Here is a 27,288-nt window from a genome sequence, read left to right as displayed (position 1 = left end):
GTCCAAGGAAATCTGAAGAGGAATATATATATATATATATATATATATATATATATATATATATATATATATATATATATGCTTAGTTTTCCATTTCTTTTTGACAGAAAAAATGGGGCCAAACAGTGTTATTAATGGCAGCAACAGCTTCCCCAGGAATGGGCACACCATTCCAACAAAACTGGGAAGCCTTCCCTGTCCCCTTTCCTTGGACCAATAAAAGTGTGTGTCTCTCTCTCTCTCTTTCTCTCTGTCTTTCTTCCCCACTGAGGGGGCCCAACAGCCACAGACTATGTGTCTAACCAACAGTCCATAGCAGCTGTAGGTGCTACACCAGAGGGATCTAGGGTAAAAGATGAGTGATCTGAGGTACAAGTAATGGTGACAGCAGAGTCACCCACCTGCAGCTGAGGCAAATTACTAGCTTACTGTGGTGACTAAAGCTGTAAAGCTATTTGATTATTTAAAAAAAGGGCAGGAACTGAATAATGTAATATTGCTTAGGTTATATGATATATAGCAATATATGTGAAGTATAATGTTTATGTTAATATAGTTTGATTAGTTTTATATGAATGTAAATTTATGATAATTCAATAAAGGCATCTGGAAAAAAAAATGTGTAACTTTTTTTTGTGGCTGGTAGAAGGATCAACAGTGGGATCAATAGCTTGTAGCATGATCATGCAAAAATGATGCCTCGTTCCCAGGGAAAACAAGCAGCAAAAGCTGGTAAAAAGTCATCAAAATTTACTTTTTCACAGAAAGACACAGTACAAAAAGACTTTAAAACTCTATCAATTCACAATTTCTCCACATAAAAGATATTTTTTTTTCAATATTTTAAGCTGCCAAGAAAAAACAGCACTAGCACTCTAAAGTGCAATCAGTGGTGGCTGGTGACTTCAAATCAAAGGGGGGCTGCAGGAGACAGCTGAATGAGTGGGGCCAATGGGAAGGGGTGCGGCCAACTAGAAAGGGGAGGAGCTATGCTCAAAACCATAAAAAACTGGAACTTTAATTAAATATGCTGCCTTGGGTGCCAAACCGTCATTATGAGAGTCAAATCAAGACAAAATGAAGTGCAGAAGAAAAAAATATTTCAATGCACTGGCTGCATGACAGCTTACTTAATATCTAGTTGGATACAAAAAGGTTGCGAGGCATGAAAAAATAAATTACTTTTTAAATACGTTACTGGAATGCCAGTCAAAAATCAAGTATAAGACAAACAAGCAGCACTCAACTCAAACGACTTTTCCTTGTACTGCTGTTCTAATTATAATTTATATTCAGCTTAAAAGTACCAAGTAACATGCTGAAAGTAACAATCTCTGTGATACCGGCTTTAAGCCCAACATCATATTCATGAATGATTTCAACTACCCCTCCATTAACTGGGAAGCTAATATGACCACTAACATGTAGGCTGAAAGAATTCTAGACTATTCCCAATGGAGTACAAATATCCTAGACTTGGTACTCACAAACATGGGGAATCATTGCACCCCCCCCCCCTCAAGTGTCATGCTCTTACTGGTCAGATCAGATCCCAAAACAGTGTCCTTTGAAATAAATATAAAACTTGCACCCCATCTAAATCCAAAACCTTTAAGAACTAACTACCTCCTATTATGTGATGACATAGCTAATTTCCAAGCTCCCCTAAACTAAGAAAATACGGAGGCCTATGCAGAGGTATAAACAAAATCATTGTACAACCACATAAACAGCTGCAGAGAAGTGGCAATACCAGATCAAGATAAACCTGCAAAAACAAGCCATCCTGGTGGACCCCTGTTATAGTTTGTACAACAAAAGAAAGAAAATCCTGTCCAGAAGTAGGAGAGGACATGGACTGCAGGGAAAAATCTCTCCCATTAGTTTAAACAAGCAAATCAGGAGACTAGTCACATTTTCAAAAGCCAACTTCAAGGCAAAAATAGCCTCCCAAGCAAAGAATAACCATAAGTCATTTTTCAGTTATGTCCACAATCTTAAGGGCAACACCCAACAATGTAAAGAGTTAGTTGTAGATGGTTATCACCTACACCCAGCCAGAAGATAAAGTAAATCTGCTGACTGATAAATTCAGCTTGAATTTTACCCACCCATCACTTCTTGTTACCCCCCTCCCCCCATGAAATGTCCTCCACTATTCCTCTACCAGTTATCACAAAAGAACAGGTCAGCACTTTGTAAATTATCAGAAGCATTGTAGGAAATGACCTGAAATTCAAGATAAGAAGCTGGGAATATCATCGCCTTAAATCCAAGTTGTTGTAAGACAAACTTATACCATAACAGTCCTGAATACAGAAAAAGAAGCAAAGGACAAAAATGGTACAGTTCGTTCTCAGGGAAGAAGTGAAAATAGGCTGTAATTCATTTACACATGCAAAGATCACCAGAGTGACACAATCAGGTGAAAATAACTTTTTTGTACCTGCAAATAAATCCATCATTATGTAGAATCACTACTTCTCAGGCACAATACTGCAAGTAGTATACTACAAGAAGCCTAAATGTGTGGCTTAGTTGCAGTGCATAACAATACAACATACATCCTTTAGTTATACATATAAGTTATAAATGCACACATAAAATATGATTCTGTATACCATAAGTGAGAATGAAAGAGAAAAAAAAATATCTCTTGATCAGATGTCACAAAAATGTACAATGGCCATATCCAAGAAAAAAACAATTATAAAAATGAAAGCTTGGCTTTAAATCCATTAACCAAAGACTGCACATCTTGAAAAAATGTAATGTTGATGAACGTTGGTATAACAGCAGGTGGAGAAGCAGCATTAAAGTCAGGAACCTATCCTCATCTAGGATGCCAGTGATACTCCTAGCCCTTAGTCCTTAGGATGCAATTGTATAAGTGCAAAAGACAAAAATTAGAAGTTATGTACCTACCATAACGTTCCATGTTAGTTGTCTTCTCTCGCCTTCTTTCTTGCTGGATGGGTTCGGAGCCGATCCTCAGCTCCGACTCGGCACTTGCTTTAGCTCGAGAACTCCTTTTACCAGCTCGAGGCAAACCTATATCCCATGATGCAAGGCGGAACTACCTCAGATCTCGTTTGGCAGCTAACTTACCCTGCTAAAGACTATCCTAACAGAATTAGGAACAATGGTTCCTAAAAGAAATCCTCATAACAACGTACCGGAGGAAACAATCTAATAGGAACTCTCCAAGATCTGTCCAGGCCAGGGGGAAGGAGGGAGGGACGCAAGAAAGAAGGCGAGAGAAGACAACTAACATGGAACGTTATGGTAGGTACATAACTTCTAAATGTTAAGTTGTCAATCTCGCCTTCATTCTTGCTGGATGGGACCGTGTCCCTAGCACCTGTATCCCGGGTGGCTCAATGGAACAGACTCTTGAGAACTGTGGAACCAAAACTGGCCCTATCTCTGGAGGCCAAATCCAACTTGTAATGAGAGGCAAAGGTATGAGGTGTGGCCCAAGTAGCCGCTGCACAAATGGTATCAATGGGTAGTCTATCCTGAAAGGCTGCAGAAGTGGATAGACTCCTGGTCGAGTGTGCTTTTGGCTTAGAAGATAGTTGTTTGCCTCTGAGAGAGTACACATAGGAAATGGTGGAAGTCAACCATCTGGATAAGGTCACTTTAGAAACTGGAAGACCTATCCTGTTTTCTGCATAGGAAACAAACAATTGGTCCGATTTTCTAATTTGTTTAGTTCTATGCAAGTAGTACCTGAGCTGACGATGGACATCCAAAAAATGCAGTTTCTGTTCAGCTCTGTCGGAATAGTTAGGGAAAAAGACTGGTAGATCTATAGATTGGTTAATATTGGTTTGAGATACAACCTTGGGGAGAAAGGAAGGGTTAGTTCTTAACGATACCCTGTCCTTATGAAAAACCAAATAAGGTGAGCGAATGCAAAGAGCTTGAATCTCGGAAACCCTTCTTGCAGAAGTGACAGCCAGTAAAAATATAGTTTTCCACGTCAATAACTTCAAAGAACATGAAGCAGACGGTTCGAAGGGAGGTAGTATCAAGGATGCCAACATTAAGTTTAGATCCCATTGCGGAGGAGGATGCTTTATAGGTGGTTTTAGGAGAAAAACTCCTCTCAAAAAGGCCTTGCATAATCTATGAGACATAATGTTATTGTCATGAAAGCCAACATGATACTTGGAAATAGCAGCCAGTTGTACTTTGACTGTAGATGACGAGGATCCTGAATGAAAAACCTCCGCCAGGAAATCTAAAACAGAATGTATGGGAGCAGTAAAAGGATCAATATTTCTGGAGTTTGCCCAAATCAAAACGCCGCCACTTGCTAGCATAAATAGTCCTAGTGGACGACTTCAAAGAAGACACTGAAATGTCTCTGACTGAGTCAGAAATCATTGGTAGCCTGGCTAGGGAAGGAAGTGGAGCAACCAAGCAGTGAGGTTGAGAGAATGAATGGCCCGGTGCTGCTGACCCGACTGGTGGATCAAAAGATCCGGAACTGGGTCCAGATGCCAGGGCTGCACCAGAAGGTGACGATGCAGAGACGGAAACCAAATTTGTCGAGGCCAATATGGAGCAATGAGGATCAATTTGGCTCTCAAAGCGGTGGCTTTCTGAATGACTTGTGGAATCAAGGGAAAGGGAGGAAAAGCATAAAGAAGTCCCCGAGGCCAATCCTGGGTTAGAGAGTCTCTCAGGGGTTGACCTGGAAGGGGAAATAGAGTGAAATAGTCTGGGCACTTGTTGTTTTGAGGGGTAGCGAAAAGATCGCAACAAGGAGTGCCCCACTTCAGAAAAATCTGATCCACTACAGATTGATTGAGAGACCACTCGTGAGGCATCAGAATAGATCTGCTCAGCCTGTCCGCCAATAGGTTGGACCTGCTGGGGATGTGCGTTGCTATCAGAAACCGCTGAGAAGAGATCGCCCATTCCCAAAGTCTGAGAGCTTCTCGACATAACGGATAGGACCTGGTTCCGCCCTGTTTGTTGATGTACCAGACCACGGACATGTTGTCCGTTTGTACTGCAATAGTCCCCGTGGGAAGAAAGTCGTCGAGGGCTTGCAACGTTAAAAGCACTGCTCTCATCTCCAGGACATTTATGTGCAGATGGTATTCTATGGGTTGCCATGTCCCGTGGACCATCCTGCCCTGATAATGCCCCCCCCACCCGATCAGAGAGGCATCCGTAGTGACTGTGGCAACTGGAGGAGGGGGAATAAAGGGTCGGCCCTGATGAAGAAGAGGGGAAGATATCCACCAGCCCAGATGAGCCCTGCACGACTGTGTGACTAAGATTTCGTGTCTCATCGGAAGATTGTGGTACGACCACTGCGTGAATAACATCCACTGCAGGAGACGCATGTTAAAGCGAGCCAGTGGTAGAAGAACAATGGCCGCAGCCATAAGACCTAGAACCTTCAGGACAAATCTGGCTTTGATCTTGTTACTTTGTAACAGAAGCCGAACAAATTTTTGGATGCCCAGAATTCTTTGATCTGTTAGTCTGGCTAACATTTTGACGGTGTTTAATTCTGCGCCTATAAAGGTGATAGACTGGCAAGGCAGCAGAGAAGATTTTTCGAAATTTACTGAAATTCCCAATTTCCTGCAAAGCTGTAGGGTGTAGTCTCTGGACTGAAGAAGCTGACACTTGGTGGTGGCGGAGAGGAGCCAGTCGTCCAAATAAGGAAACACCTGGAATCCTAGACGCCTCAGGTGAGCTGTGACCACTGCCATGCATTTGGTAAACACTCTGGGGGCTGAAGTGAGGCCAAAGGGCAGTGCTCTGAATTGGTAATGACTGGTCCCTAGCCGAAAGCGGAGAAACCTTCTGGAGCGTCTGTGAATCTTTATGTGATAGTACGCATCCTGAAGGTCTATAGAGCACATCCAGTTGTCCTTGCCCAGAAAGGGCAGAATGGACTGAAGCGTGACCATCCGGAATCTTGCCTTCTTGACAAATCTGTTCAGATTGCTCAGGTCTAATATTGGTCTCCAATCTCCCGTCCTTTTGGGGAACAAAAAGAATCTTGAGTAGACGCCGGATCCTACTTGGTCTGTCGGCACTGTCTGGATGGCTCTTTTTTCTAGGAGTTTTGAAACCTCCTGTTCTGCCAAATCCCTTTGACCGGGTGAGATGTCTGGAAGGGATTGTAGAGGTACGGGAAACCTTTCGAAGGGGATCTTGTAACCCTCGGATATAATCGACTGTACCCACTTCTCTTGGGATAGGGATTGCCAGGCTACTGGGTACAGTGAAATCCTTCCCCCGACTGCCTCCAAGGGTGGACAGTCGGGCAACACCTCAGGGATGCTGAAAAGGCTTCTCAGGAAGAGACTCCCTGTTGCCCTGGTTCTGAGGACCCCCCCCGCCTCTAGGGCGGCATCTATTATTGTTACCCCCCTCTGCCTCTGGGGGTAAACTGACCACGTGTGTCCGGTGTAGCTCCTTGGGCTTTACGGAACCACATCTTCCCCCCCTTCTGACCCTTGGGATATGGTCTAGAAGGAGTGGAAAATTGGACTCCAACGGCAGAAAGAGTTTTACTGTCCTGCTCACACCTGGTCAAGGTATCCTTCACCTGAGGTCCGAACAAAGCTGAACCATCAAAGGGGGTATTAGTGAAGGACGCCTTAAAGGGGTCCACAAAATTACACAGCCGCATCCAGGCTTGGCGTCTAAGAGCAACTCCTGTGCCTGCGGCCCTGCTCGCTCCATCGGCCGCATAAGATATGAGCCGCATGGAGGAGTTAGATATGGAATTCAGGACAGCAAGCTGTGAGGCAATCTTTTCCTGAGCCCCAGCAGCAGAAGGATCCTGGACTACTTCACCCAGTTCTTTGAGAATATCTCGTTGAAGCCTGGTGAAGTGACAAAGATAATTCAGCGAACACATAGCAAAGGTCGCTGAAGAAAACATCCGCTTTTCATACCTGTCCATGGTCCTAGAATCCTTGTTAGGAGGATGGACAGGTACTGAAGGATCCGCCAGTTCCTTCTTAGTGGCCGCCGCCACCACCATAGCATCCACAGAGACACCTTTGGAAAGGAACTGTTTATCCGAAGGGGCTGTAATGAATTTGGATGGTCTTCTGGGGACAGGTTCCACAGAATCTGGAGCCGCCCACGCCTTCCGAGCCACTACCTGCATAAGTGGGTCGAAAGGCGGAGACACCCAGGAGGTGGAGGGTTGGGATCCAAAAGCCTCCAGGTATACCGACTCATCCTTGGAGGGGTCAATGGAGGGCCAATTCCCCCTCTGTTTGAGGAGCTCAAGGATGTCTGAAAAGGAGACATCCTCAGAGGGGGACCGTGGGGAACCCTCCGACTCATCTAAGTCGGTATCAGATGTAGTAGACTCAGGGGAGTCTGTGTGTTTCCTCTTACACGTCCTCTTCCGAGGGGTTCCCCTGCAGGATCAGGAGAAACCTCGGAAGAGGAGGAAATTCCCAGTGGGGAAACCTGGGGCGATGGATCCCTGGGCCTGTGAGCAAGAGGTTGGCAAGAGGCATCTGCAGGCACTGAAGAGGGAGGAGCTAGAGGGATGGACCGTTGACCAGGCTCAGAGGCCAGGACACTCCTCATCACCTCAAAGGCTCCTCTCCCGGGAGGCCAGAACACACCCGCTCGAAGAAACAGGAATGGCCGGCTCCAAAGAGAGAGAAGGCTCCGAGGCCGATGTCGGCGCCGAGCTTACCAAAGCCGAAGCCCCGAGAGGGAGAGCGGGGTCGGACAAGGGTCCGATGCCACTAGCCCCCTCGGAGCCGACAGTGGAAACCCGACGACCGGATCCCTCCAAGGAAGGTCTCAAGGAGGAGATCGGAGCCGAGGGCGACGGAGCCGAAGGATGTATCGGCTCCGGCATCGAAACAGTCGCTGTCCCACGAAGCTCCGGCTCCGAACTCCGGTGTGGAGTCGGAGGAGGAAGTTCAAGGATTGGGGCTATAGCCGAAGTCTGTTGAGACGGGCTATGGAGCATTTGGGCCAGTGCCTGAGACTTCAACAGCCTGCTTACCACCCTCTCTAAATCGTGGTCAGACAGCCTGGAAGATCTCGAAGATCGGCTCCGATGGCTCCGCTCCGACAAAAGAGGAGACCCCGGGCAGTGGATACTCAGTATAGAAGGGGACCGAGATCTCTTACGGGTCGAAGCCATCGGAGCCGAAGTCCCTTGAACTCCAGATGGAGCCGAGGATATCTCGGCTCCGATGCTGGATAAAGTGTCGGCTCCGGCTGGCCACAGTAGTCAGGGTATCGGAGCCGGTCGGCGCCGAATCCACTACTTGAACAGAAGATGTATCGGCTCCAGCCGGAGCCGATGTCGGCTCCGACGGAGCCGGAGCCACCGGAGGAGGCTTGGACACTGTAGCCTGAGCCTTCAGTGGCTTAGGAGGTTTTCCTAACCCTGATTTAGGAGGAGAACCTTCTGGATTAAGTAAGCCTCGGAGGATGAGCTTATTCCTCCTTTCCTGCAGGACTCTCTGGCTAAAAGCATGACACAAAGCACAGGAGTCCTGCAGGTGCAAAGGCCCCAGGCAATAAACACAAGAAGTGTGACCGTCTGTCAGAGACATTTTCTGACAGCACTGGTCACACTTCTTGAAGCCTGAGACCTTGCCTTCCTTTGACATCCTAGGAGGATGGAAACACAAACAATCCCAACAAACACACAAATTAATCCCTTACACAAACACACAGGAAGGGAATAACCAATGGGGAATTAGGCCTGACTAAAAACTTTAGATTAAAGATTATAAAAAGTTTGAAAACAAGGGAATAGGGTGGGCTGTAACTAACTACAGACTAAACTAACACTAAAAGGGAAAAATAAACCCCTAACTAATCTTTTTCTTATTTCACAAAGAAAAAACTTACCTCAGCTGGCAAAGGAGACCTCTTTCGCTAAGCGGCAAACGAGATCTGAGGTAGTTCCGCCTTGCATCATGGGATATAGGGTTGCCTCGAGCTGGTAAAAGGAGTTCTCGAGCTAAAGCAAGTGCCGAGTCGGAGCCGAGGATCGGCTCCGAACCCATCCAGCAAGAATGAAGGCGAGATTGACAACTTAACATTACATTTTATGTTAGTCATAAGATACTGTCTCATGCATATTTGCATTACATCAGTAAAGTATCAATGTTTACATGACTTTATGTGACAAAGAAAGCAAGGATAATGCAAAGTAGTCTGTGGAAAACAAGAGACTAAGAGTGAGAGTCGGTGTATATTAATATTATGCAAGTTAACCTACACAGAATGCAAGACTAAGCCAATTCAGAAATACATGATCTTTAAAAAATGTACTTGCATAGGAATGCTCATAGACTATGCAAGTACGTAGTTCTAAATGATGAAAATAAATTCATAGCAACTCTAGTAGTAAAAGTATCATACAGGAGGCTCAGGCAATTAAAATTAAATGCTTAGTAAAAAAAAAAAAAAAAGGAAATATGGGCAAACACTGTATGGGGTATAACAGGGTGTGCCTAGCAATAAATGGTGCCTATGGGTAGATGCAGGAAGGGGTATACATAGCCAGTGTATACATGGGATAATTTGTAGAACATTACATAGGCATGTGAAATAACTAAGGAACGGGAAAGGGGTCAGTGATCAAACATAGATGACTTTCACAGTCAGCCTGAAACATCCACTGACTGATTTGTGTAACCCACAGGAGTACAGGGCTTGTCATGGATCCCTGAGAGAGGCAGTGGCTGAAATTCTTCATGGCCCAGGAGATAGAGCTCTTACTACAGGACCTCCATATACACACAGCATGTACACTGTGGGCAAAGGTGGCATTGGCAAGATGTATATGGAGGAGGTGTGGCAAGGAGTGATACAGATTATAAGCAACAATGGTCACCACTCAACTCAACCCCACCATTGGATAATGTGATTCCTGACTCCCCACAACCACATTCCAGAGTAAGTGGCTGCTAAATTCACCTTACATGACCCTGTCTCATAGGACAGTGTTGCTGCCACCTATTATTGTGTTCCTGCCCTCTACAAGTGACAATGACTGTGGCCTGCCTACCCTCTTACCCACAGTGTGAAAAGTCCATGCACTGCCTTGCTAGCTTGGTATGGTAATGCATGCATCATTTTATTCAGTGTTGCCTGTGCTGTGGCCCAGCTGTGCATCTGCCTCTGCCTCACATATGACACTGTTATTGCCTGTTCATTCCCAGACTATGTACCCTAATGTTCTGCTGCAGGTCCTATTGCTGTGTTGAGTCTTGTTGGAATATTTTCCTACTACACTAAATGTCTGAAATGTAGAGGGCAAGTGCGCTTGAGTGAAAGGGGAGTCTACTCTATTCAGACTGTGTGAGTTCACAGTAAGTGTAGAAGACGAGAGGCTCAGAGTAGAAGGGGAGTCTACTCTCTGTGAATCCATACTGGAAAGTAACCAGACTGAGTTTAGAAGAAGATGAAGAAGGAAATTCACTACTAGAAAATTGTTGAATTACTCTGGACAGAATTAGCACAGCTAAGCTAATGTGTATTCCAGATATTAGGTTTCTCACAATTGTGTTATTGGAAAAAGTATTGTTTTTTTGCAGAATTAGTTTGAAGAAAGACACTTCAATGTAGTTATATAAAAATCTGTAATAAAAACAGTGTTTTATAAATTAATTAAAAGCATAATGACTGAAGCATGTTAAATGTGGTTAAAACACATTTTGTGTTTGATTTAATGACTCCCAACATATGACATCTGGTGGAAAATGTAGCCAGGTTTATTTATTAAATTTTCAGTGGAGGTCCAGGGAGAAACACTCCAGACGCATGTCTTTGTAATGTGGAAGGAAACCAGAGCACCCTGTGGGAATCCACACAAATGCAAGCAGGACATGCAGACTCCATACAGAAGGAACCCCAGCCAAGAATCGAACCAGAGAATCTCTTACTGTGAGGCAACAACACTACCACTGCACCACTTTGATTTATACAACTAGATAATGAAAATGCATGGAAAGTGGTTCTATCTTATTGACTGGACTTTTAACTGGAGATAGAAGAGTGTAACACCTTCAGAAGTAGAGAACAAGAAAGACTGAAATGTACCAGGCTGTGGTATGCTTATGCTGTTCTAAGAACTAAGTAATTGTACTGGTGAAAAGGCTGTGTTTATACATACAAGATAAAACATTTTTGGAGATATACCCTGTGGAACAAATCTTTGATGAAACAACTGATGTTTGGTAAAACTGGAGTACGGAAAATGAATTTGTAAAAGTGCACCTAATTTAATATTGTAATAACTCAGTATGGCATTTGATTTAAGAAACATAGTGTGCCCAAAGAAAGACTGCGGTGGTGGTGCTGCGGTAGCGTTGTCGCCTCATAGCAAGACGTTGTCCCGTTCGATTCTCAGCTAGAGCGTCTTCTGTGTGGAGGCATACGTGAATGGGGCATGCCTTCATTGAAGGTTGTGTGTCAGGGCTGGTAACCCAGTACGTAAAAATCCACTACCAATCATTAGCGGACCGGAGTTCCGCTGTGGCGACCCCTAACTGGGAAAAGCCGAAAGACACACAAAAAAAAGTGTGCCCAAAGAAAGGTTAACTTGCTATATGAGTAACAACACGCTTAATGAAATTCTTAAGTGATGCATGAAAAACAGATTTTGTCTAAAGAAATGTTGAAGTCTTCATGTGAAACAGTTATATTTTCAGACACTGTTGAATTCTTGTAAACTGTTTAATGCTGAATTACCAAAAATCTGGTGAACAAAGCTGCACCTGTTGAAACTGCATACTGAATTTACTAAGGCAACTTCATGAACAAGATAAACTGGCAACTACTGTTTTAACACACATTTTATAAACTATGTGGTAAGTGAAACCCAAGCAATCATAAATTTTCTCCATCTAGGAAAGGTTAACATAAGTGAATCTGAAGCTGGTAACACCACATTGTGTTCTGAGCTAAAGCTTAACAAGATGCTGGCTGTGTTAATTGTTCTAAGTCAGACTATTGCACTTTAAAATAACTGATGGTACTATTTTATAGAAGTGAACCTGGGATCATGTTTGCATATTTGAATTTATTCTATGATGAAAACAGTGAGTCTTTTCAGTGAGCGTGGTAAAACAAATTTGTGACATTAAATGATAACTGTGTTATGACATTCAAACATAACTGTGCCATTTGTACAATACAAGGGCTGCAAAAATAGTGTATTGGGGTATTCTGCTAAACAGTACTGATGAAAAACAACGCTTTGTTTTAAAGCAATCGCAAGATATGGTGTTTGTGCTTCTACCAGTGTTAGTGAACTCTGTGTAAAGGCTAGCAAGCTAAGCAGTGCTTTACAAACATTTTACAAAGGTGTTTTTCAAAGATGTTATTTCCAAAGCTTCTATGAATGGTGAATGAGTGACTGACATTTAAAGTGCAGGGCATGAAAGTAAAGGCAGTGAAAAAACTGCATAGATAAACGAACATTTATAAATCATGTTGTGACATTTTGAACAAAGCACAAGCTGTTGTGTTACCAGCAGTTAATGGGACATCCTGCTGGAGGTCAATTGTATATAAACTAAAATAATTAGATGTTACCAAGTGTTGAGTGTTTGGAAGTGCTGCTTTTAAAAATTAAATATTGTCACAGTGAAAAGGTGGTTTCTTACTGTGTACTACAAGAAAGAAGTTTGTGTATAAACCTCTTAAATTTTCTGAATTTAGTTGCTATATTGTGGGTTGAAAGTCCAATGAAATTTATTGTGAAGTAAAAAACTGCTTGTATTGAAAAAATTAAGGGAAAAGAGATAAACAAAACAATAGCTGTGCTGAAACTAAAAGCAAAATGATATTAGGTTACATTAAGTTGCAGCAAACATAGACTCACTCCTCCATACTTCAACAGTACTGTAAAAAAAAAAAAATTACATTGACAAGCCGAGTTCAGCACCTACCTCAGTTCTGTTTAATAACTTGATTTGATGACAGCAGCTGCTCATAAGCAAGCCAGCAACAGGCAAAAGTCAAATGCAAGCCGAAAAAAACAAAGATAAGGAAGTTAAGGAACCAAAGACAAGTTGAAACTTTCTTTCACCAAGGATAGTCTGTCCGTAGCACAAGTAATCCAAGTAAGTATAGTGTGCTTCTACACGCTACTGATTGTTTCTCACTCTATTTTTTGAGAAGAGAGTGAGAACCAATCAGTAGCAATCCAGCCATCCACGTCACGTACGTGCCTGCGGACGTGGCAGTCCGAACCCCTTTCTAATTTAGTGTGCGGTTAAACCCCACAGACTTCTGGGCATCACACTGAAGCTTTTTCTTTAATCTGGACTGCCTTGTACAGCAGTCAGATAGTATACTACACTGTAAAAAAAAAAAAAAACAGAACTCGACGAGCATGTGCAGTTCGAGTTCCGGGACTCATCATAGTGCTGTGTTAAGTTAAGTAGTTAACACACAAAACACCAAACAAAAAAAATAGTAATACTTTTTTTTTTACATGGCAAATGTCAAATACACTTCCATCTTTTTCCTGGAAGGGCTGCAGTCCAGCACTCCGATAACACAAACTACCCCTGTGTGCAATACAGTCTCATGACAGTCATTAAAACACAAACTCCTAGCTTTAAAATACTGTTCCTGAACAGGAAACTCATCATACAAATTATTTTTTTTTTAAAAAAAGGAAGTTTTTTTTTAACCAAAGGGAGCTTATCTGCCCAGCAAAGGAGCAGTAAGAGCAGCATAATCTTCAGTAGCAGGAAAGCTCTGAAGAGCTTGGTGCCCAAACCTGTCTTTTTAGTCATCTCAACTTGAGACTGGTAACAGTTTGTGAGTGTGGGTGCCCTAAAACTTTGGAAGCTGGCTAGCTGTTATAGCCTTGACAGGATATAACCCATATAGCTTAGGCTATTGCAGCAGTGATCAATATGAAGAACATCAGATATTATAAAAGAATACTAGGTTTCATAAAGGAGCAATACCATTTTTAATTAGATAATAATTTAAACAATATTTTCTGAAAAGGCCAACAAATTCTGTATAGAAGAGTTCCCTAACAGGAACTTATCTGCCAAAAATAAAGCAATAAGCCAATTGCTGTGCCTGTGAAACTTCTTAGCTGCCTCTCCTTGATATGACAAGAGAGTACTGATGAAATCTTCAGTCTGATTGCTGACCCCCCCCCCCTTGGGGCTAGCCAATCAGCAGTTAGAGTGAAAGTAAGGGAGGGAGCCAGAGCTTTGTGAAGTTGGCCGGTTGTTTCCTGGGCAGGGGAGCAACCCATATAGTCTAATGGCTATTGCAGTAGTGGAAATGATGAAAATCACATAGCTTCACTTTTATTTTACAATGAATGTTTGGAAATATTGGAATTTTCAGTTTCTAATGGCCGTTCTATCTTTTAAACCAGTGGTTCCCAAACTTTTTCGATTCTCGGTTCCCTTGTTGAATCCAGGTTTACCCAAGTCGCCCCCCTCCTGTCATATTCTAGCTATAGACTACACCCCAGTAAAGGCATTTAATATATATACAGATATCTTGCTCCCAAAGGGGCAACAATTTTCTTTACCAGCATCCTATTCAGGTCTGTTACCTATTAACACGAACCTGAAGCAGAAAAAATATGTATACACATAAATACGCACACGTCCTCATTTTCTTTACTTTTGATCCAATTGTTTTGCTCACATTTAATTGGGAAGGGCTGCAAAAGTTAAAACAGTGCTAGACAATGGCCACATCCTGCGTTCTCCTGAAATTCTAGGAGATTAATCCAGGTATAGTTGTGAATCTCAAAGCTGCAAAAGCCCCACCATCAAGAGCTGTGCTAGCAGAATGAAACAAGATCCTGACCTAAGCATTAACAATGGACCACTGTATACCTGTGGTGCCCTTGTTTTGATGGACAAGGATGATGAGTGATAAAGGCCCATAAAAAATACCCCATTCCCAGTTATGCTATAACTTCTGAACCAGTGTACTTCAATATTATTCATGCAACAAATGTTGAGTTTTGCGGTAAAAAAGTTACGGTCTGGAGTCTCGGATGCTTTGTTAAGTGAACTACTATGATACCAGACTTAGGAACATAGCTCTCAACTGTGCAGATTTTCACAGAATGTCCAGATTTTTTAATCATATTTTTAGTCCGTTTCTCATAAAATTGCAGTTTTTTGGAAAAATCATTGAGGACTGAAGTCAGAAAATAATGGCAGACATTTGATTTTCACACAATGTCCTTCAGAAAATTCACACTAATGCAAAACTTGTTATTCTATCAACTTTCTAAGCTTGTAAGAGCCGTATTTAAAAAGTGTTCTTATTTTTGGACCTTTGGTCCCCCATTACTTGTAACTTTGTCTAGCTTTTTTGTTCTTGTTCAAAGTGATTGAGAGGTATGCAGTCAGGAAAACATATCCAAAGCAACAGATCAAATGTCATTCAGTTAACCATTAGGAATAAGGTGACTTGACAAAAGTTGAACGGGCCCCCTTTTAAAACCTCATGATCGATAACAATTGATAAAGCAAAAAAGGGGGTGCAGGACCAGAAAGGCCCAAATAACCTCTACTATACAGCACACAATTTACAATAAAATAGTAATACGTTTGAACGTATGATCCTACAAAATTTCCACTACCAACTTATGCTGGGATGCTTCTTGGCTTGGGAGACCATTAACCTGAACATCCTGGGTAAAGATTAATCAACAGAAGAACCCGAACTCCATAACAAACTGCGCCAAAAGACAGAACATTCACAATGTCACCAAGAGGCAACTCCCACAAGCCTTTAAACCAATGTCTTGAGTTGTCCAATATTATGCCTTACAGCAGAGTGGAAACTGATAAGTGTCAAATCGACAGATATCAACACTGTACAGTACAGTATGTGCAAAGTAACACAAATATAATTGAACTGCTGCAGTTCTCAAATAATTAAGCTCCTGTTGAGATACTTTAAGAGTGTGTCAGGCTCCTAAGTGTAAAATGTCGACGTCCAGTACAGGACACACAAATTTATGCATAAACATCTTCTGGTAAAAGCTGTACATTTGTATAATTTTGCTGACGAAAGTGTTTCCTTATCAGAAAATATTATAAGTTTAGTAAGATTGATGTATCTTTATTTTCCTTATTTATTTGCAGAAGCAATTGATTTTATGTTTGTAATATCTTAGATGACATGAAACCATGTAAACAACTTAAAGTATGTAACTGTGAGCTCTTATCTTGGCAAGAAAAGAAGTCCAAGCCTTTACTCTTATTGTGGTTATGAGCTGTTTCACAGATGTCTGTAAAATAGGCCACATGCAATGCCACGCATCACTGAATCGGGGATAAATCTCAACACAATCAGACACTTTTTAAAATATCATTAATATTAGCTTGCGATATTAACAGAATGTGAATTAATGTGTATTAACTTTTAGCGCGGCCGCAAAATAAACCGCAAACTAATAAGCTTAGTAACTTAACTTATCAGTTTGTGGTTTATTTTGCGGCTAAGCTTATTAGTTCATGACACCCCTGTGAGGAAGCTGCGGCTCCCCAGGGTGCAGCGGTGCACACTTGGGAACTCCTGTTTTAAACCATACCTAAAATTCCTATACATATCCTTATAATTTTTTTTACAGATTTGCACATAAAACTTTCAGGACAAAATACTTGAATACTCAGTCATACAATATAGTGTATAAACAAATATTATGAAACATAAGGAATAGTGCCTTAAATGTATGAATGTCACTTTTTATAACTTTTAAAATTAAAGAACGATTACATTCTGGGTAAATAGCTATTATTTTTAATTCTGATATTAAAGCAACATGGTAAAATTATTAGACAGATATTTACTAGCTTTGCCAGCCAGATCACATGCACAAATGCACATGTAAGTACATATACACATACACATACATCTATATCTTTACTTATATATGTACCCATACTCACATTAATTCATCATTTATTTGTAATACATCAGGCTCATCAGGAGGTTGAGCAGCTGGCCCTTTGGTGTAGTCAGAATAATCTGGAACTGAACACTCTTAAAACTGTGGAGATGACAGTGGACTTTAGGAATGGTACTACAATATTATCCTCCCTCTTTATATTTAATACTGCTGTGTCAGTTGTGGAATCCTTCAAGTTTTTGGGATCTATAATCTCCTAGGACTTGAAGTGGGAGACTAATGTAGGGTCCATCATAAAAAAGGCACAAAATAGCGAATGTATTTTCTATGACAGTTGAGGAAGTTCAGCCTCCCACAGGAACTGTTGATTCAGTTCTTTACAGCAGTCATTGAGTCTGTTCTCAGCTCATCCATAAGAGTGTGGTTTGGATCTCAATCTAATCATGACAAAATAAGTTACATTGAATAGTTAGGTCTGCCGAACATATCACTGGTGCTAGTTTGCCATCCTTACAGGACTTGTACTATTCCAGAGTCATGAAAAGGACAGGGAAGATCACCAACCCTTCACATCCAGGCCAACATCTTTTTGAAGTATTACCGTCAGCCAGGTGTTATAGATTAATGTGCACCAAAGCAAGCAGATATAAGAACATTTTTTCCACGGGCCATCAAGTTCATAAACGGCTAACACAGTTTATTTGGTAGGGGTATTCTTTTTCCCAAGCCTCTGAGAATTCTGCAGTATTGTTTACATATTAATGCTTGTTTCTTTCAGAGTTTATTTCTGTATTTCATGCACTGAGTTGTACTTTGCACCTTGTATGTAAATGTTTATGTATACTTACTTTTTTGTCTTGTTCTTAATAGTTGTATGTATGTCATTTCATACTTGGACAGTCACTGAAACCGGAATCAAATTCCTTGTATGCATGCATACTTGGCCAGTAAATGTGATTCTGCTTCTAATACATTATATTTGGAAATGGGAAACAAGTTTGCTGTCATTGATGGGTGAATTAAAGTTCCACTTCCTTTAATATTCCTTCCGTAACAATGTGGAGTTCATATTTCAATGCCCAGGAGTGGAGCTTAGCTGTGGCATTTGATTTAAGAGGCATTAAGCAAATGGAAGGAGTTCAGAAGTTAATGGGTACTCAGCAAGAAGTACTATTTAAACAGAAGGAGTAAATTAATGTAGCTGAAACCTTAGAAGGCAGTGAAATTAAGCACTTGTTATGTTTTTTAACACAGTTTAACTAACTAAATAATGATAAGTGATTTATAAGCACCAAATATGCTAGTTAAAATGTAAGGCTGTAGCCACCATGCTCTGTACCTGCAACCGTACTGACCATGAGGACCCCAGCACTTCCTTGGCATGCCTCTCAAAGGATGACAAAAGTCACCCTATAGAAGGCAACTTAGAGAGAGAGAGCAGAGAGAGAGAAAGAAAAAGAGATCACTGGAGGCCTCTGTTTTGGTTTCTTCTGTGGCTGACATAGGTTCCTCATTGGAGAGTGGGTCAGAGTAGCCATCCTGAGTCACCTGGTTCATGTTTGGGTGGCTGGAGAGGAGTTGGACTGGTGGTTTGATGCCTACACTGGCAATATAGAATGTCTCCTCATGCAGCTGACAGAGCTGTGTAGCTAGGCAGGCCTGACCATCTGGCCACCAGAGACAAAGCCCATCCAACATACAGGCCATGGAAGTGACTGACTTCTGGGAAGGTTCTTCTCTGGTCCAGCTTGGCATGCTATCTTTGCCCCACCATTGTGGTGCTCTCCTTCCTTGTGTGTCACTTTCCATCCTCTTTTTTGCAGTCCAGTCCTACCCATCACTAGTTGTTCACTCCATGTAAGTCTTTCACTATGGTCACTCCTTTTATATCCCAGCCATTGCAACTACGGATCTACTGTTGCCAAACATTCAAACGTCTGGCCACGTCCAGGATGCATCAGCAAAACAAAGGTCACAGAAGCCCTGCTAACAGTTCTGTATGTTTCACACTGTTAGTCTAATTCCGTCCTACTGTAGACTCTGTGAAATGGTTACTTGTACACCATTAGACCACTATCTACCTTAGCCCTAATTCTGCTTACTTCTTCCTCACTTCCTATAACCTCTGTCCTATTCCCCTGTTTGTACCAAATAGCTTACCTACAGTGACCACCTTCTATTCCCTTCAGCTGCTCAAATATAAGCTCTCAAGTCATAATCTGTCTGCCTCTCCATTACTATTTCTGTTTTTCTAACCTTCCTGCCAGCTCCCTTCCTTCATTAACATATGTAACAGATACTTACTGAATATTTTGGCTCTTTCTGTGGTCTAAACCGTTCATGTTCAGTTCAACCCATTCCGTTTGCCCTCGCTGTGCTCTGGCTCACTTCGCTCACCTAGCCTACCTTCATTCCCACCCACCCCCTCTTTCCTTAAATTTATACTGTGTGAACAACATCCACCACTCTACAAGGTCCAGTTGCTATAATCTCTCAATTAAGCACTACAAACTCCCTCACCTAAGACTCAACTCCACTCCCTTCTCAAACACTACCTAAACTATTAAGCTTTAAATTACCTGGTTAACCAAAACTAGCTAGTTTATTTACCACAACCTAGAGTACTCAAACTTAGCCATAGTTACCTTAACTCTTATAACCACACACACTTCTATAGCCCAAACAACAAAGCTACAACATGCTCTTCTCTCACATTCTCACACTCTCAACTCTTATTTTAATTTACACATATTACCTCATATCACCATACAAAGCCAATATCAGTTCCTCACCCTATTACAAGTACTGCACAAACTAGAAAATCTACTTCACTAAAACACTGTACACACCAAGCTATCTTTCACTTAGCTACCTATCACCATATAGTGTTAAAAACCCCACCATGCCAGCACTCAAATAAACCATCCTTACTATACGATAAGTACTTCACCAAAATCATAAAACTAGTTGTACACATTGCATCCAGGCTGTCACTCAGCAGAGACATACACCCAAACCCCAGCCCTTCTAATTTTTCCATCAACCTTTTTAAGACAAACACAGCCCACAAACTACCTTACCTCTCCAAAAATGCTAACAATCTGCTAATATTAAACATTAATATTAGAAATATATCAAAGTCCATGAACTCCATGGTGATCTTTCCCTCTACTCACCAGATGTAGTACTTCTAATTAAAACATGTCTAAAACCTCACATCTCCAATACTGAAATTACTGTCCCTGGCTATAATTTACTATGCAAAGACTGAATAAACAAAAAGGGAGGAGGTGTCACAATATTAATTAAAGACCAACTAAATGTCACAATATTAGCCATATGAACTGCAGCCCTAGGTGCCACCAACATTTTACTTTCTAACCTAAAAAATAGCACTAGAAAAACTATCAGTATAACTGGATGCTACTTCCCACCTGGTAATAATATATCTACCCTTGAGAACTTACTCCACTGGGAGTCAGACACACTCCCTCAAAAAAACATTATTCTAGGGGACGTCAAAACTGATTGGACACCATGTAACTTAGGTATACCCACTACTCATATCAACCTCTATGGATTCACTCAGCTAATCCAATCTCCTACTAGAACTGACAAATCAACAAACAGACAGTCTATCCTAGACTAGATACAGTCAAACAAACCATCCAAAATAAGTCAATCTGGTTGCCTACCTGAAAGCTTGAGTGATCACGTGCTTACCTATATAGTTAGAAACCATCCAACTCTAGAAAAAACTATCACCTTCCAACAAGTACGTAACAAGAATTTCATCCCAACTTCACCTCAGCACTAAAAGCCTGTAATTGGAATCCCATCAAACAACTTAACCTTAATGAAGCTGTTACGTAGTTCAGCTCCACATTCTTGAACATACTAAACACTCATGCCCCATCTAGAACCATTAGAATTAAGTCTAAATATGCACCCTGGTTGAGCAAAGAAACCAGATCTCTGCTTCAGGCAAGAGATAAAGCTTGGTCCAAATGGCACAAATCAAAAACAATAAATTCAAAACAAACATACCCAGAACTCAGAAATAAAACCAAAAAAATGATCAGAACAGACAAAATGAACTACTATCAGAGGATACAAATGAAACATCCACATAATCCTAGAGAGTTCTGGACAACTATTAACAATGTTCTTCAGCCAGAAAAATCTAATCTTCCCCTACTACTACATTTAATACTGCCACCCAATTTAAGAAATTCTTTACTGAATCCATACTTGCACTAGCAAATTCTGAAACTCCCTTGACCACAATGAAAAATACCAACATCTTACTAATGAAAACAGCTTTACCTTTCAACATGTCTCTGCAAACCTAATTAGAAGATTATTCAAAAAGCTAATACCAACCACACTAGTTGCAGATGAACTCCTAGCTGAATTTTTAAAAATTGCTGCTGAAGTAATAGCATTTCCAGTAAGCACCCTTATAAACTGTTCTATCTCCAAAAAACTAGTGCCTGACCTCTGGAAGTTCTCCCATATTATTCCCCTCCATAAAAGGGGCAACTCAAAAGAACTAACAAATTACCGCCCCATAGCTATACTGTTTCCCCTCTCAAAAATAATGGAAAGGTTTATTCACATACAAATTATGGAACACCTTAACACACAAAAACTGCACACTAACACTCAACATGGATTCAGCCCTCACCACAGCACAATCACTGCTCTCATGTCATTCACTCACATAATTAATGGGCACAGAAACAATGGTAAATATGTTTCATCCATTTTCCTAGACCTTTCCAAAGCCTTTCATATGGTTCATCATAACAAGTTTATAAAAGCTCTGTCAGAACTAAATCTTAGCCAATCCACTATTGCTTGGTTTCATAGCTGCCTAACAAGGAGACAGCAGGCAGGTAAATGATACCAGGAGGTATACCTCTTTTCCCAGTAACAATAGGGGTTCCACAAGGCTCCATTCTTAGACCTCTGTTGTTTACTATATTCACCAATAATTTTTACACCTCTACTCTCCACTCCTCAATCATCCAGTAAGCAGATGACTCTGCATTAGTCTGGGCCTCCTCTTTTCTCCAGGAACTACACCAGCAAACTCAAGCTTTCTTTCTATCTGTCAAATCTTGGCTCACTGACCACCAGCTAATACTTAACCCAAACAAAACAAAACTTATCTTCCAACCTACACAACATACCAATCCTGACCTCTCATTTAACATTATATCCAATAACAAAACTGTCATATCTCCTGTTACCCACACAAAGCTCCTCGGGGTTGTGATAGACTGTAACATGACATTTGATATCCATATCTCTCGCACCTTAAAAATGTCGATAAAAACTAGGTACTCTATATAGAAATAAACAGTTCTTAACAAACACTGCTAGGGCCACTTTTGCACACACATATCTCATCTCTACACTTCAAACAATTCAATTGGCTTGAACTTCCTCACCTACTTCTGTATATTCAACTTATCCTGTCAAATAAAATTCTACATCATCCCAAGGAAACGCCTTCACTACAAGACCTGATAATTTCGTACTCCTGTACCAGAAACCTCCACTCCACTAACATCTCATCAAAGTAACTAAAGATAATAATACCACTGATTCATCCCCCTACTCTAACGCATTAGCCAAACAATGGAATAAACTTCCCCTCTCATCACAGCTATAGCTTCCATACACGAGTTTAAAAAGTCCTTAAAATCACATTTGTTGAACTCATGGCTCTGCAACTCAGCTGTGACAGTCCATGTTAATTACTTGGAACCCTCCTTTCTCTCACTTTATCTTCTAATTTCTGTAGTTAGAAATCATACCTTCAGCCCATACTTTCTTCTCTCCTCACAATCTCTTACAATTATACTTACCTATACCTTATGCTTTACTTATTGACAGCTGCTAAAATGTAACAACTACTCTCTGTTGAAACTAATATTTAAAAGTGTTGGTACTATAAATAATTTTATGGCATATGTTAAATAATGCTACCTGTCATTAATGTACTGTACTGTGTGAATTCAAATTGAAGACTATTATTGTGTGTGTAAATGTTATTTGTGGATCTTTTCTCCCCGGGCATCTGCTGAAAAAGGACCCATGTCCAGTCAGACTTTCCCGGTAACCAAATGTAAAATAAATAAATACATTTTATGTCACTATCTACCCTGTCAGTCTTTGTCAGTGTTATGTGTTTGTGTGTATGCCCCTGCTGCTATCCCTGTACCCTCTTTTGTGCTGACATCTTCCATATACTAACAGAAAAAAAAAGACTCTTCTTCCCCTACCTCATCAATATTCTTCCTTTCTCAATGTCCTTCTGTGTTTTCCTCTGCTTATTTCCCGTTTCTGTTTTACCACATCTTTTCTTTCCTATTATTATAATAAAATGGTTGGTACTTTGCTGTGTAGTTCTTCTATGGCCTACCAACTGTGCCCACATAGAAGCTATGTGAAACTTCAATGAATGTTAATGGCCATAGCATCATAAATACTACCTGCTTGCCAATGCTCATCACATGACCCTGCATACTGCAGTCCACTCATTTCCATGGTGATTGCCATTTCGCAACTGTGGGGCTTCATTATAAAGCACTATCCCAGGCATGTCCTCTCTGTGTCAGCAGTTATGCATACCTAATCCCTATCAAGGAGCATCATGTTATCTTCACCATACTATTTACTGCAGCTCGATTGTGATATGCTTCCTTCTGAATGCCCTTTATTATTCTTTTTTGCAATTATCTGTTGACTTTAAAAGCAAAACCATTATTGAAATTTTTTACAGACAAAGTTTAAATGTTATTCTTATAACGTACTCACCAGACATCATTCATAAGGGATGCCTGCAACAACCTGCTCATCAGTCCACAGGACATCAAAAGCAAATGGAAGAAATACTTCCAGCAGCTTCTGAAGGAAGAACACCTCACTGAAACTGTACTTCCTTAAGATTAATCTATGATGAAAGAGGAAGAAGAGCCCACTCTAGATGAAGGAAGAGCAGCACTAAAGAAAATTAAGTCAGGGAAAGCAGCAGGCTCAGATGAGGTCATGGCAGATGTGATCAAAGTGTTACGAGAGTTATGGGAGAAATGGCTCTAGAGGGTACTCATAGCAATATGGCAGGAAAAGCATATTACAGATGACTGGAGAATAAACATTCTAGAGCCAGTATACAAGAAAAAAGGGTACATTCACAACTACGGGTAGTAGAGAGGGATCAAATTCCTGCACTCTGCATGAAAGTACTGGAGAGGATGACTGATAAATGAATATGCAGAATAGAAAGTAAGACAGGAGATGAGCAGTTTGGATTCAGATTTAAATGCAGCACAACTGACCTAATGTTTGCATATGTAGCAGAACCCAATGTTAAAAGTACAGTGTTCGGACTCACACAGGTGTTCCCAGTGAGAGTTGGGGTGCATCTGGGTTCAGCTCTATGCCCACTGTTGTTTATACTGGTGATGGACTACATTAGCAAACAGGTTAGAGGGGACAGATCAACAAAGGTACTGTATGCCAGTAATGATGCTGAACAAGAACCTCAATAAATGTTCATAGGTTCATAGATTAGTACTAGGCTAACTGCCCTGTTGGGCCATTTAAAGCCTAGCCAATTACCCCATGCGAGAATCAAACCCTGCACCTTGTGTCTTTAAGGTAAACACCTTAACCATTATGCCATCCTCCCACCCATCTGTCATCCTCCCAGCCATCCCCAGAGTAATGGAATGCAAACTGAAGGCACACAGGATGAAACTGAGTACAAATAAGACAGCTGTCATGGCAGCAAATAAAGGAAATCAGAAAAAGGCTGAAACTGGAGATAAAAGGCAAAATAGTAGAACAGGTTAACAGCTTCAATAGTGTCTGGGAGGGGTGGTTAACGAGATGAAAATATCTGAATGAGGAGGTCTAAGCTAGAATCAGAGGAGTCGCAGCCAATTGGCACAGAGTGTCTGGGATATTGTGTAACAGACAGGGTTGCCAGACTTCCGATTGGCCACATAGGGACAAACAAAAGTGAAGACTAAAAAAAAAAAGGTCTTTCATTGTAAGTGAAGACTTAAAAAAAAAACGGTATACGGGCCAATCAAAAATCGCTAAACACAGAGCTACTTCTGTTTAATGCGGAACATCGCAGTTCCGCATAAAACAGATGTAGCTCTGTTTTCCGATTTTTTGATTGGCCCATATACCGGTATACGGGCCAATCAAAAATCTCTAAACACGGTAGCTCCAATTGCAAAAAACGTCAAAGAGAACAAATCACAGTGATTTGGGCATATGTGCAGGAAAGCAAAAAAAAAAAAAAATAATCTTGTGAAGAAAATTGGGGAAATACAGGATGAATGAAGAGGAAATAAGGGCATCTAACAAACAGTTGGATAGACTGTATGAGAGTAGAATTTTGACAGTCAGGCATAACTACTGAAGAAGGTAGAGAATGGCATTGAAACAAAAAAGATGGCAACAGCTGACATAACACCCCAATCCCATGTAACAAAAAAAGAGGGATTGATTTGATGATTGAATGGAGATCACCATGAAAGCATGGTTTCTGGAAGAACTGCAGGTCTGTGTGAATATGAAAATGCTCGAGTTTGATGCCATTACGTAAATGGCAGCAAACTTGACAACAGATGCTTAAAAATGTAACTTTAAAAGCAGACCTACAATAAAAGTTACTCTTTATGGACATAAGCCTTAAAGAAAACATGACACTGTTTTCAAATTTTTATAGAAAAATAAGTTATGCCAGATAATGAAAAAGGCATTACTAACAATGAAAGGCATAAACTACAGTCTACTGATGTACTGTCAATGTGTTGTCACATTTGCAGGTTTGCACATATACATTATATTACATAGATGTCTCTATTGACTTGTCTGCACACAAAATCACAAAATCTGTAGAGGAGCCTCAACTATACAAGGGTATGATTTAACAAAATAAGAGATTACCTTTTAAACAGCATCAGTGTGTTTAATAGTAATACACCACAATAGGGATGTGAGTAAGTTATATATTTCCAACAGTGGAGAACTATAACTTGGTTCTATGGTTATCCTTGCAACCAAACAACAGCCCTACCATTATAATACTGTGGTGTCTTACTTTATATACGGACACCTATTGTTGTCCAAATGTAAAACAATAAAAAGTCATGAAAACAAAACATCCATTTTAACTATAAGAACCGATGAAGACAGAAATTATGGCATGTGTAAGTTAAGCTTACACACCGCATTAATTGATTGATTCATACTTACAGTGCATTTACTGCTGTCATAGTTTTCATGCAGCCAAGATTCCCAGCTAGCTTGGTCAACAAAATCCAGAGCAGGATAATCCAAGAATGCAGCATGGGCAACAACAACATTCTTTTCAGTGCAAACAGTCAATGCTAGGTTGGCTTTCTCACTAAATGTAAAAACAGAAATTTGTTATATTTTCTCCAATAAATAAAATAATCCTTTAGCAAAGGTCATGCACAACTAAACACTAGTTAACTCAGCAACATAAAAAGAAAGGGAAGTAATCTCTACAAATTCATTATGACAGCCACAATGTATAGCACAGGTATTTAAACCTCATGAATATGGAAATTTTGGGAATTTATATTCTATAAATGAGTCCAAAAATGGAAATGCTATGTATTTAAAATCAAAGTGGTCATTTCAGGGTGCATGAACATATGAAATAAGAACAAACTTCTGCATATATGAGTTTCTGAAACTATGATCCTTTGGCTGAAGGCAAAAAAGAGACATCAAATTACAATGTGTCAAGTTATTTTTTTATGAATGGTATACCAGAAAAATTATTTTTATTTTCATACATGCCATGCTATAAAAGATTGCAGTAAACCGCAGTTGTGCAAGATACTTACTGTAACAGTAGATCTCCAAGGAGAATTCATTCTAACAGTAAATCTAAGTTTACTCACCTGTTCTCTGCTTTTTCCAGGAGTTTTCATCAACTCTACCTCTATCTCTGCAGGACCAGTTCTGGTCTCACGCTAATTTTATGTGAAACCTTGACTGGTGCATAAAGTGCCCTTTTACAGCTAGTGCTACAATTATCTTTCTTCTGTTCATAGACCTCTCTGGTCCTCAAAAGGAAGTGTGTTTTTTTCAGGCTATTATCCTTTGTAAAATTATGTAATTAACTTAACTTTTCTAGACAGTAACTGCAAAACTTTCTAAGCAAAACAGTTGCTTGAAACTATTCATAACTCAGAGGAATGGTACTGAATTTTAACTGCATTCTGTAGTAAGATATCACTAACAGCAACTTGCTTCTTAAATACTGCACTCTGCTGAAATATTGTACTCTGTTAAAAGCCTAGTCAATATAACCCAGTTTTACCCAATATATC

General features: G+C 40.6%; 1 protein-coding gene across 1 annotated transcript in view; it reads right to left on the bottom strand.

Annotated features, from left to right (window-relative positions):
- CFAP61 (cilia and flagella associated protein 61) overlaps positions 1–27,288 on the bottom strand; it is a 4,145,169-nt gene that overhangs the window by 3,912,190 nt on the left and 205,691 nt on the right. Inside the window, exon 3 of the mRNA XM_044057082.1 lies at positions 26,180–26,330. Within this exon, the coding sequence (XP_043913017.1) occupies positions 26,180–26,330 (151 nt within the window). The remainder of the gene's footprint in view (positions 1–26,179; positions 26,331–27,288) is intronic.

Source organism: Protopterus annectens, chromosome 1.part2, assembly GCF_019279795.1.
Source record: "Protopterus annectens isolate FY-2018-M chromosome 1.part2, PAN1.0, whole genome shotgun sequence".
NCBI lineage: Eukaryota > Metazoa > Chordata > Ceratodontiformes > Protopteridae > Protopterus > Protopterus annectens.
Note: the sequence above shows the minus strand (reverse complement) of the source record. Positions and strands in the feature narration are given on the sequence as shown.